The 13,527-nt window shown below is 35.5% G+C and overlaps 1 protein-coding gene across 2 annotated transcripts in view; it reads left to right on the top strand.

The window, feature by feature from the left end:
• The window catches only part of Cdc73 (cell division cycle 73), a 684,130-nt gene that overhangs the window by 8,626 nt on the left and 661,977 nt on the right, over positions 1–13,527 (top strand). For both annotated transcript variants that reach the window (XM_050119992.1, XM_050119991.1), the window contains exons 4-7: positions 4,141–4,203; positions 4,287–4,339; positions 7,567–7,655; positions 11,290–11,506. In XM_050119992.1, coding sequence (XP_049975949.1) covers positions 4,141–4,203; positions 4,287–4,339; positions 7,567–7,655; positions 11,290–11,506 — 422 coding nt within the window. The remainder of the gene's footprint in view (positions 1–4,140; positions 4,204–4,286; positions 4,340–7,566; positions 7,656–11,289; positions 11,507–13,527) is intronic.

Below are 13,527 nucleotides of genomic sequence, written 5' to 3'. Positions count from 1 at the left end.
TGGAAGAGCAGCCAGAGCTAGCTCTTAACCACTGAGCCATCTCTCCAGCCCCTCCTGCTATGTAATCTTCAGAATACTGTATATTATTGTAAGAAGTGATTTCTTGCAGTTGTTAGATATTTTTTCATCATATATCATGTGTGCAGCACACTAAAATAAGGGTTGCTGCCTGTTATTGTTAAGTAGCTTCTGGTAAAAATCAGTTTATTAATTTTTTGAGCAGTCAGACTTATACATGAACTTTCAACTTGATGAGAGAATCAGTGCCCCAACCTTCATGTTTATGAGTCAATTGCATATAACTCCACAGACTCTGCTTCATATTTATACATTTACTGTTGTCATCTTCCTTTAAATGTTTAACAGGCTTCTGAATGTCCAAAATAGTGTGCCTAATTTACTCCTTCCCACACAAAACAAAACAGTGAGTCTGTTCTCATCTTAGAAAGGAGTGATGATGGTACCTTATGTAACTTCATGCTGTGACTTAGGCCTTAAACACTAGTGAAATGATTTTCTGACATCCTCTTCTCTGCCTTGAGAACCGTGACAGTTTTCCCACTCTATTCCAGCCCTCTCCTACTTCTCTTCTTCATCTGAAACCTCCTCATATGTTCTTTATCTGCTACAGTTCATTCTGTAACAAGATTTGTTTTTGAAAATGTACATTTATATAATTGTGCCAATTATCTGCTCAAGGCCATTTGTGGGTTCCATCACACTTAGGATAAAGCTCATATTTCTTACTGTGTGGACTCCTTGATCACGTTTCTGTCTAAATCTCTATGGCTTTATCTTCTATCTTTCTTCCTTTAGCAAAGGAGTCAATGTATTGATCTTTCAGTTGGTTTAGTTAACCTTAGAGCCTCTGCCTTTACAATGCTGTCTTCAATTTTTCTTTTTGTTTTTTTTTTTTGGTTTTTCGAGACAGGGTTTCTCTGTGGTTTTGGAGCCTGTCCTGGAACTAGCTCTTGTAGACCAGACTGGTCTCGAACTCACAGAGATACGCCTGCCTCTGCCTCCCAAGTGCTGGGATTAAAGGCGTGCGCCACCACCACCCAGCCTGTCTTCAATTTTCTGTATTGTTATTGGGCTCTTATTTTCCCTGCATGCCCAAATATTCTTCCAAGTATTGTCAGTGAAGACATCTCTGACCATTCTAAAATATGGAGTAACATCCACCCTCATATCTGTCTATATATGATCAAATCAAATTTATTTTCCAAACAAATACCATATTTTTATCTGAAATTTTATCTGTTGTTTACTTGGATACTGTATTAGAGACTGACCCTTAAAGGATAAATTGTCCAGTTGTCTTATTTTATTACTCATTAAAGTTTAGAACAGTGTTGTATAGTAATTGAAAGAATGAATAATTTTTTATTCTAATATACATAAATTAGTATTATAGAAAAAATAGATCCCACCTTCCCTGGGATGGAATTTATTATTACCATTAAGCCATTAATAGCAGTTATGTTACACATTCTGCCCCATGTTTCTAAGCTGTAGTGTTAGTGTGTGTAGAGAATGTTGTGCTTAATAGGAAGATCTCCAGGACTGTTTTCTTGTGCTATTCTGAAAATGTCTGACTTATTCTTTACATTCTTTTTTCAAATTGTATGTGTGTGGGGTGTGTGTGCCACAGTTTGTATGTGGAGGTCAGAGACTACCTTGGAGTCAGTACTCTTCTACCTTCCTGTAGCTTCCCAGAATCAAACTTAGGTTGCTAGGTTTGTGTGGCAAGTACTTCACCTGTCCCATCATGCTTATTCTTGAGTCGTGTTATGCAGGGCATAGTACAGAATGCAGTCTTGTTACTTTCATACAAGGTAAGCAAGGAATGGGAAGGAAGCCATTCCTGTAAAGGCAGTTGAGATGGAAAGATAACAAAAAAGCTTTTTATTTTTGTCTGTTTTGAATCAAAGAACATTTAATTATTTGGAGCACGAGAATCATGGTATACATGTTATAAAATACACCTTTTTTTCTTCTTAGGCTCACTATAATTGCCTTGTAAAAAATGTATTGAAGAGAGTGTAGGATTCTTCAGTTTTACTAAGTGTCTCAGATGCACCTGGTAAATGCATTCATTTTGGGAACGTCTCAATGAGTTTATCAATTCACATAATTTCTTGTGTTTTCTATAGGATAAATTTAGTTTTCAAATATACTGTTTTATGAATTTGTAATCATGTTCAATGGAAAAGTTGAACAGCAGTTAAAATAATGTTCTAGTTAGTAGCTTAAAGACATTAAATGTTGAGCAGTAGAGCTACATAAATAATTTTAAATTTTATTTGGTAAAATTGAGTATCTTAACAATTTGAGGAAAAGCAATGAGAAGAGACTAATGATTCTGGAGTGTAGAACTTAAAGACCTAATGATTTAAAAACTGAGAATGGGTAGATACATTAATAAAACAACTTTTGTATGTTAGATAAGAAATACTAATGTGAAACTTGTCTTATAGTATGATGGTAGTGTATCTGACTCCAGAAATACACATAGCAATTTAACATTGGAGTAGGACATGCCAGAGCAATGGAAGAAGGTGGGATTATCAGTTAATAATTTGATAAAAATGAGAAAAGTTCTGTATCATAAAAAATAGCCAGGTAGTGGTGGATGGGGAACACGTTTAATTCCAGCACTCGGGAGGCAGAGGTAGGTGGATCTTGGTGAATTCTAGGCCAACCTCATCTACAGAACTAGTTCCAGGACAGCCAGGGTTACACAAAGAAACCCTGTCTTCAAAACAAAACAAAATAACAATACAAAAAAGCCCCAAAACAAACGAAAACAAAAAAGAAGAAAAAACAAAAGGCCTTGATATACTGGGAAAATGTTTCCACTACTATAGAGTCAGTCAGTTATGATAATTAATACATGAAGTGTGACCTTGGAAATAGACACACAAAAGACCAATAGCTTGAGTACTGATAATCAACATATAACTAGCAGAAAAGGTGATAAACCACTTGCAGATTTGATTTGTTTATTATAAATTACAAATTTAAAGAATACAAAGATTTTGAATTTTGCTGTTTATCAGTGAACTCTGATGAAGCTGTTAGCATTGTTGGTTGTCTTACTAAGCTGTTACAGTTCATTGCAAATGAAATAGAAAACCTACATTTGGAACTATCCTAGAGCTATATTTAAAATGTAAAAAGTCACATACATGTGAGGTTTCTTTATACTATTTTTTGTAATAACAGAAAATCTAGAATTGAACTGTTGACTCATGGGGGAACCAGTCAAATGAATTATAATTATTCCATACACTAGGGTACCCATAGGAAAAAAAAAAGGAGTCTGGAATTAGCCTATGTACTGGTATATGGAAGGGGTGTCTTTTGTAAATGAGAAACAAGTTTTAGAATATTCTGTGTATTATGCTGCCTTTGTGCACAAAGGTACAAATAAATATATTTTATGTTTCTTGGATTTTTAGAAGAATATACAAGACAGCTAGGGGAGTAGGAATGAACTTTTTGAGCCATTCAAAAATAAAATAATTTGGGGGGCTGGAGAGATGGCTCAGCGGTTAAGAGCACTGACTCTTCTTCCAGAGTTCCTGAGTTCAATTTCCAGCAACCACATGGTGGCTCACAACCATATATAATGAGATCTGGTGTCATCTTCTAGGTTGCAGGTACACATGCAAGCAGAACACTGTATATGTAATAAATAAACGAACAAACAAATAAATCTTAAAAAATAATTTGAAGGATAGTTGGAAGTATCCTACCAATTGTGAACAACTAAAATTTGCATAATTAACGTGATAGTGTATTTGTGTATTTTTAAGTATCTGGGGAATACATATTCTTTAAATGTGTGTTATAGAGGAATGTAATCTGAACTGATCAGTTAACTTATGTAATTAGCATCTCACTAATCTGTAAGCTAAATTATTAAAAATTATTTGTCTTTCACAGATTTTTAAATACAGAGTTATCTTATTAAGCAAATGCTTGTATAGAGATACTTTTTTGAAATCATTTTACCTAGGGAAATCCTTCTATGAGTATAAGAAATAAAACAAAGCTTGAACATTTCCCCTGGAATAATATCCAAAATATATGCTCAAATATTGATCTGCTTATATGATTTTTCTTTTCTGTTTTCAGCAACATCAGCCAGCATCGATAGGAGTGCACCTCTGGAAATAGGTCTTCAGCGGTCCACTCAAGGTACATTGTGTCACTTCTTTATCTTGAACTTAAAAAACCCCTTTCCTAAAGTGCACACTTACTTGCTCCTTTTTTTCTTATAGTCAAAAGAGCTGCAGATGAAGTTTTAGCAGAAGCAAAGAAACCACGAATTGAGGTAACAAACTCTTATTTATTTATTCATTTATTCATTCATTCATTCATTCATTCATTTATTTATTTATTTTTTCGAGACAGGGTTTCTCTGTGGTTTTGGAGCCTGTCCTGGAACTCGCTCTTGTAGACCAGGCTGGTCTCGAACTCACAGAGATCCGCCTGCCTCTGCCTCCCGAGTGCTGGGATTAAAGGCGTGCGCCACCACCGCCCGGCCACAAACTCTTATTTTTAAAGTAATTTTATTTGTACTGAAACTGGAATTGTGTAGAAATAAGAATTCTTCATAGGCTGGGCAGTGGTGGCAAATGCCTTTAATCCCAGCACTTGGGAGGTGGAGGCAGAAGGATCCCTGAGTTCAAGACCAGCCTGGTCTACAAAGCGAGTTCTAGGACAGCCAGGGTTACACAGAGAAATCCTGTCTTGAAAAACAAAAACAAACAAACAAACATTCTTCATAGTAATTTGAGTAGCTTTTTTTCCCCCTGAAAAGTAGATCAATAGGTGGCTTGCATTATTGTATTAAGTTCTGTGGGGAATATGCCATTTTATTTTCTTTGCTATTTTGCCTTATTTGATGAAAACAGTTTCCTAGATCTATAGTAAGAAACTATTATCTGATCATGTTAAAGGTCATGTGCTAAATAGTTTAGGTTTTCAGGGCCCTGCAATCTTAATTTCTGCACCTCCATCTTGCTGTGCCTCGTCATTCTATTCTCTGTTATTGTAGTGGGGAAGAATTTCTAAATCATACATAAATTGATAGATGTGGCTGTTCTAATAAAACTACTTTTTAGGGAATAAAAGCTACTGGAATTACTTAGGTATGTAGAACCAAAATTAGAACCAAGGTAGTCTGGCTGCTAAGCCATGGTGCTGTCTGTGAATTTTGTAACAGTTGAACTGAAAGTTTCCCCTTTTCCTTCTGTATGAAAGAAGACTGGCCACTATCAAAACAGTGACTGCATTTGGAAATATGAAAACATCAGAATGTAATTATTCAAAAAAAAAATTTAACACCCAAGGAAGCTAAGTGCCAAGGCTACCAGTAACTCGTAACATTCTCTTTTCTCTGTCTGTCATATATATAAAGTTACAACATAAACATTTGTAGTAGTTGTTACTTCAACAAATTGAATTCTCTAAGGTACTATGGGAGGAAAAAGAAAAGGACTTCTGATTTGATTAAAATTTTGGTTGTATTTTTTAAAGTCACTAGTTTTTTGAGGACCTTGACCATCATAGATTTTAACTTCCTTACCACTGGAAAAAATTAAGTACATTTGCTAAAATATCTTTGCTGATGTGTCTTCTTTTTCTTGACATTTTTACACGGTATAAAACTAACAGGGCATGAATTGGAGCCCAATATTTTTTTCTTTTGGTGTTTTAACTATGCTAATGTATTGTGTTTAGTTTCATATGGTCTTATTCTTTGACCTACTCCTTGTTTTTTTTATTTGTTGAATATAAACTTTGACCTAGATAGCTGTCACTTCATTGGATTTTTTTTCTTAATCATCCACATATCTTTCAAACTAAATTTCACATGGCTTTCTAAGAGAAGTTATAAATCATATTTTCCAGGTTTACCTCAAGCTCATAGTTGTAGCCATTATTGTCTTTAAACTCTTGATGCTTCTGCCTAAGCATCCTGAGTTCTGGGATTATAGGTTTAAACTGCATACCCTTGCCAGATAAGATTTTGAAATAGTCTATTGAGAACTTTGTAGGGAGATTTTAATGTGCCGAGGAACTTACCTTTCAAAAGCTATTCAAGTTTTCTTGTGGTGTTTTGACTTGTATTTGGTAGATTTTGGGACCTGTGGCACCAGATTAAAAAAAATTGGTATCCAAAATGAAACATTTAACTTTGATAATGACTTCCTTTAAATGTTAGATTTTTTTTTTCCCATTAAGAATGGATCTATATGGGCTGGAGAGGTGGTTCAGCAGTTAAGAGCAAGTGCAGAAGACCTAGGTTCAGTCTTAGCACCCACTAGTGATTCATAACTCTTATCTATATATAACTGCAGGCAGCAGGCATGCATGTAGTGTACATACATATATGCAGATAAAACACTCAGTACTGCCAGGCAGTGGTGGTGCACACCTTTATTCCCAGTACTCAGGAGGCAGATGCAGGTGGATCTCTGTGAGTTCGAGTCCAGCCTAGTCTACAAGAGCTAGTTCCAGGACAGGCACCAAAGCTACACAGAGAAACCCTCTCTTGAAAAATCAAGCAAACAAAACAAAACAAAATCAAGACCAACCAGCCAACCAAACAAAAACAAAAACAGCACACACTTAGCACATGTAAATAAATCTAAAAACTTTTTTGGGAGAGAACATAGAAATAGATGTCTGGGCATCATATTGTTTTTAGTTTTTGATGATGCAAAAGCAATACATAAACATTTAGGAGACATTAGTTTCCTTTCAGTAAAATATTCAGTAAAATGTGAGATGTCTAACACTTTATAATAAAACAAGCTTTGTGTTATTTGGAGGCTAGTATATGTTCAAGTAAGCAGCACTAAGCTATGATATTTAGTAGGTAGATGTGTCGAACACATTTTTGGCTTATTGTGTTTTAAATTTGCTGTGGTATCTTAATTTGTATTACTGTTGCTGTGATGAAACACTGTAACCAAAAAGTAGTTGGGAACAGATTTATTTGGCTTTTGCTTCCATATCTATAGTTTATCACTTGAGGGAAATTAGGACAGGAACTCAAACAGGGCAGTAACCTGGAGGCAGAAGATGATGTTACTTACTGGCTTGCTCAGCCTGCTTTGTTATAGAACCCAGGACCATCAGCCCCGGAATGACCCCACCCACAATGGGATGGACGCTCCCATATCAATCACTAATTAAGAAAATGCTCTATAGGCTTGTCTACAGCCCAGACTTATGGAAGCATTTTCTCAATTGGGGTTCCAGATGATGCAAGCCTGTTTCAAGTTGACATAAAATTAGCTAGCACACATGGTTTATTAGATCATAGCCCTATGTTCCTTGTAAGTTGAAGAACCTCAGAAATGAGTTCCAGACTTAAATGATTCAAAATACCTTATTGTTTTTGTGAAAATAAAGGCGTTAAAGTTGATTTAAGTCCAACATTGCATGGAACTATTCTGTGGTAATCTTGGTAAGAAGTTATGTTTAGTGATTTTTTTTCCATGTAAAGTTAAATAAAACTTAATGTTACTAACCAGTGATTATTTTTAGGATGAAGAGTGTGTGCGTCTTGATAAAGAGAGATTGGCAGCTCGTTTGGAAGGCCATAAAGAAGGTATTGTACAGACTGAACAGATTAGGTAAGGGTTTCTTAAGTAGATAATACAGATTTTACGTAAAGGTATTTGGGAAAATAGAATGTTTAGATGTTACAATTTGCATTTTCTTCTTTTATTCATTGTATGCCCCTGTTCACTAAGTTTAGAAGAATGCAATTGTTCCTTTGGAATCTATTGGGATTGGTCTAGGATCTCTCCACAGATATTAATTAATACCCATAGGCGCTCAAGTCCCTTGAGTAAAATGGCATGGCATTTGTTTATACTCTGGATCACTTACTGTGTTAGACTTTCCACTAGTATATCAAACATGAGAACAGTCATAGAAGAGAATATTTATTTTGGCTCACTTTCAATTTAGAGTGCTATGGTTCTAATCTTGGACCCATGTGCAGAAAGGCAGAACATCATTGTATAGAATGGAGTATGTAGTAGAAAGCATTGTTATAGCACACAGGAAAAAAGTTGGGGGTGGGAAGCAGAGAATAGTGTGTGTATGGAAACTAGAAGGACCAGGGAAACAATAGTTCCAAGAATTTAACCCCAGTGAACCACTTTTTTGCTAAATCCAACCTCTTATAATTTTTAGAAACTCCCAAAATAGCATCAACAGTTGGGGACTAGGCCTTTAACACACCACCTAGTCCAATACTAATATATCTGCGACTCCCAAAGACTTATGTTTGTCTCATAATGCAAAATGTATTTAGTGCATCTTTGATACTCCCTGAAATCTTAACAGTTCCAACATTATTCAGAGCAATCAACTTAAAGTCTCCTGAAGTAGAAATCTCTTAGCTGTGAGTCTATAAATTTTAGTAGTGACAGGAGGTGGTGGCACAGTCCTTTAACTTTGGCACTCCAGAGGAAGAGGCAGGCAGATCTCTCTGAGTACAAGGCCAGCTTGATCTACAGAGTGAGTTCCAGGACAGTCAAGAACACACAGAGTTTCTAGAAAAAACAAAAACAGTCCTTTGGGACTAGAGAAATGGTTTAGTGGTTCAAAGTACTGGCTGTTCATCCAGAGGTCCTGAGTTCAGTTTTCATCAACCACATGGCTTAAACCCTCTATAGTGTAATCTCATGTTGTCTTCTGGCATAAAACCATACATAAAGACAGAGCACTCATATACATAAATTAAATAAATTTTTATTTAAAAAATTTTAGTAACAAGTTCCATACTTTTAGCATACAACAATGCAGAATAAATATTCTTACTACAAATGGAGACATGGAGCATAGAGAGGAATGGGATTAAAGCAAGCCTGCAAGCTAGAGGGCAAATGTTAAATCCTGTAGATTCATGTCCATCATCAGTGGCATATGATGTGGTAATATGATATGTATGTACCAGTGGGCTTGGGTAGCCCCATCCCTATGGCCTGACTTGTTATAGTCCACATGAGCTCTATGGTTACTGTGGCAGATTTTCCATGCCTGAATTTTGCAATATCCATGCTGAGCTGCCTTGACATTTCTGCCTTTTTATTTACTACTTTTAAATTTAACCCCACTCAGAGTCTGGGAGCATGGACAAAATATGACAAATTCTGTGCAATAGTATAGTAAAATGGTTTCTGTAAAAGTCCTAATAGAGGTCTTACTCATGTGAAACCACGTAATTAGCTAGTCTCAGTCTTAGGACATTCTGGATTTCTGAGGTCCCACAAGAATTAAGCTCTACCTATGTAGCATTCTAGGACTTATCTAGCCCATCTCTCTAAACTTAATAAATTCTTCCTACAAACCAGTTCTGAAAGCTCCTGAATGGAACAATCAAAGGATCACAGCAGTCTGAACAGACTATCCTGTCTGTCAATTTTTTCTGTTAGACTGTTAGAGGAAGATCTCTTTTGTACTGTCCGTGTCTGGACACTGTGTTGACAGTTTCAAATTACTAAGTTTTTCCTCTTGTCACCCATTGTTAGTGATTATTATATTTTTAGCTGTTGCCACAAGGCCTTGACACTTGTCCTGTGCTGGTAGAGTTCCAATGACACACTGGATTGCTGGCCTATGTTCTGTTTATTAAGGCTTTTGTTAAATGTATGGTTTCATGTATGCTAGGTAAAGACTATACCACTGTACCAGTCCTCAATCACTGTTGAATTATATTTCTTGTTTTATATTATAAAAAACAAAGACACATCTTCAACTTAGATCTTAAAGAGTGGTTTCCACATGTGGTCTCATAAAGGGACCTTATTGGGAGACCAGAATTTTAAATTATTTTTTCCATTGAATTTTCCTTTTTCTTTTTGTACGTTGTAAGTACTACTAAAATACACGTATTTCATTCTTTAGACAAGTATTTTTGCCATTCCAATTAGAGAATTGCTATGAAGATTGTTATATTTAAACCAACATATTTTTGAAAACTGACAATTCCTGGGTTACTGAATTTTTTCTTTGAAAGTTTAGATTGGTTTATTTTCTTTTTTTTTTTTGGTGTTTAAATATTTTGCCTATGTGTATGTCTGTGTACCATGTCCCTGGTGCTCACAGAGTTTAGAAGCCATGGTGATTTCCTGGAACTTGAGTTATAGATGGTTTTGAGCCACCATGTGGTCCTTGGAACTGAACCCTGGTCCTCTGCAAGAGCAACCTCTGAGCCATCTCTCTAACTCATGGAATACTGATTTATTGTCCCTGAATCTCAAAGAGAAACACACCAGGAAATTGAAAGCCCTAAGAAGTTTTCTTATTTTCATTGCATACTACAGTTTTTATTTATGTCATTGTTGGTGAATAAATTTTTTAAAATAAATGACTGCTTTTTGCCTATTTGAGAGTCAAGTAAATTGAAGACAGAAATTGTCCACAGTACAATTTCAGCATGTCTTTTTTTTAATTTTAAAGTTTTTTTTTATAATGAAGTTTTAATTAAATTAGGTATGGTTTTGTCTTCTAGAAATTGAAAGGACTATTGTGGCATCTACAGTCTCTTTGGGCTCTGATGTCAGTCGTATATGTAGCCTGTAGTTTTACAAACTGGAAATATATTTCATGGAAAAACCCAAGCTTTAGCGTTTTTACAGAATGACTTTTTCGCCCCATCACAAGATGCTTGTTTATAGTTTTCATATGTAGAGAGGTACATGTATAGATAACACTGGTAAAGCCTCAGGAATACAAGCAAAAGCACCCGAATTAGTTCTGCTCTTCTCTGGGAGATTTAAAAAAAAAGCAAGGAATTTTATTATTAGTTTTAAATTTAAAGAGATTACTAATTCAAGACTAGGTGGTTCAGTGGTTAAGAGCACTGGCCATTCTTACAGAGGATCCTGATTTGGTTTCAGCACCCACATAGTGGCCTATAACTGCCTGTAGCTTCAGTTTCAGGGAATTTGAAGCCCTCTTGACTTTCTTGGGTACCAGGCACAGAAACAACACATAGACCTACATGTAGGTTAAGCACTCATACTCATAAAATTAAAATAAATTACTAACTTGCTTTTAGAGTATTATCTTTATGAACTGTTGCCTGTAAAATTCTGTGTGACTATAAAATATTAAGGTTTATAGAAAAGCATATTGTCACTTGCAGTGGTGTTTTTTTTTTTTCTCTTTTAAATCGTCAATTTAAGTGCAACAGTATAAATGTTGTACAGAAGGAATCTTTGCTGTGAAATTTTAAAAATAAATTACTTTTAGGTCTTTGTCTGAAGCCATGTCAGTGGAAAAAATTGCTGCAATCAAAGCCAAAATTATGGCTAAGAAAAGATCTACTATCAAGACTGATCTAGATGATGATATAACTGCCCTTAAACAGAGGAGTTTTGTGGATGCTGAGGTAGATGTGACCAGAGATATTGTCAGCAGAGAGAGAGTGTGGAGAACAAGAACAACTATCTTACAAAGCACAGGAAAGGTAATTAAATATTTTACTCTTTCTTTGGAGTGTTGTAGGATTGTTTAAAATTTACTAATAGGTTTCAAGTTTTATTTTTTTATGTCTATAAGTTAATAAATTAGCTAAGGACTAATTCTTTTCAACTTCTGCTCAGAGCAGATGTATGCTCTGTAAGTTTGGAAAGATAAGAATTTGAATGAGAGTTTGATAGTCTGAGGATCATGCAAACCCATGTGAAGGGAGAAAGAGAGAATTGACTGCACAGTTTTCCTCTAACCTCCATGCACACACACACACCCCATACACATTAATAAAAGAAATTTAAACATTTAATACTAGACGCTCTAGTATGTCAATTAATCTCTTGGAAAAGATACATCAGTCTGTGTATATATTTTCCTCTGCGTTGTGGGCTTTCCTCTAAGTTTCCTTTGTCATTGATTCTCTATTGCTGCACAAACAATGGTGGTTTGGTAGAACATTTGAAGAAGTGTGTGAGATTGTTGTGAAACTGAGCTTTACATTGAAAGAGACTTTATGTTTACAGAGACCCTCTTGGCTTTCTTGAGGTAGGGTCTTTCTTAGTGGCTTAGGCCTGCGTTTGCCTACAAAGTGTTGTGAATACAGGTATGTGCCACCTGCCCTGACTGGTTTTAATTGTAGAATAATATTGAAACTTTAGCTTTTCATTTACTGTCCCATTTTGGTAGGAATAAAATAACTAGAAAGGGTGTAAGGAAAATAATAATTTCTATTTATTTTATTCTATTTACTTTGACTTGTCTTACATTTTAAGAAGCATTTTCCATGGGCCAGACAGATGACTCATCTGGTAAAGGCCTTCATTGTGCAAGCCTGGCAACCCGGGTTGAATCTCCAAAAGCCATGTAAAGGTGAAAGGAAAAACCAGTTTCTCAAAGTTGTCCTCTGGCCTACACACATGGTGTGGCATGTATGTTCCCACATTCATATTATGCATATGTGTGTGTGTGCACAACAATAATAATAAGTAAAATTAATTTAATTTAGAAAAAAAGCCGTTTTTCCAGGCCCAATAAGATAGTTCTGGAGTGACGGTGCTACCCACACAATTCTGGTAACCTGTGTTTGATCCCTAGACTCCTTGGAGAGATGAAGGAGAAAACTGAGTCCACAGTGTTTTTCTCTGACTTCTGGACTTGCACTGTGGTGCATGTGTCCACATCGACGTATTTAGTAATGAAAAAAGATCACTCTAGAGCTTGGAATTCTAAAGCAATGTGAGGTTATAATCATTCTTCATTTTCTGTTATTTGCAGTTAAATGATAGCATTCTCATTTTCATTGTTTCACATGACTATTATTTGATTAATACTGTGACTTTTTAGATCTTTTTGTTTTGTTTTAAGACAGTTTAACTGTGTAACCCTGGCTGTCCATACACTCACTATGTAGACCAGGCTGTCTTTGAATTCACAGGGATCCACCAGTCTTTGCCTTATCTGAATTATAATTAAAGGTATGTGCCGCTATGCCTGGCTTTTTTTTTTTTTTAGTTCATTTTAACTTGACAGTCTTTAACTTGGAGTTTTCTTCTGCCTGAAACATTAAATTTAAATTGTTGAGATGAATTCTTTTCTGTCAACTCTAGGTGGCAGGATTGTACCAGTTTAAAAGTGTTGTAATTTAATGTTGGTACCACTGTGATTTTTTAAAAAAAAAAAAATCATTTAACAACTATTTAGAAGGTAGGTTTGCTTTTATGAATATTATCTTTAAAAATTTTTAGTTTTGAATATTATCATTTTTAAAGATCAAAATTAAACATTTTGATTGCTGATTTCAAGGTATATATACGGTGTTCATGTGCTAAAGTCTATAGATGTTAAAGACACTTAGCGCAGCATAGACTTTGCATTTGCTCAGTGTGCATGTGTGGACATATTTGTCACAGTGCACATGTGGAGGTCAGAAGACACCACTTGAGAGTCAGTTTTTTCCTTTCACTGTGTGGGTTCCTGGAATTGAACTCAGGTTGCCAAGTGTGACAACACCAGCTT

The sequence above is a fragment of the Alexandromys fortis genome, unplaced genomic scaffold, assembly GCF_014885135.2.
Source record: "Alexandromys fortis isolate MF-2015 unplaced genomic scaffold, M_Fortis_MF-2015_v1.1 scaffold_142, whole genome shotgun sequence".
NCBI lineage: Eukaryota > Metazoa > Chordata > Mammalia > Rodentia > Cricetidae > Alexandromys > Alexandromys fortis.
Note: the sequence above shows the minus strand (reverse complement) of the source record. Positions and strands in the feature narration are given on the sequence as shown.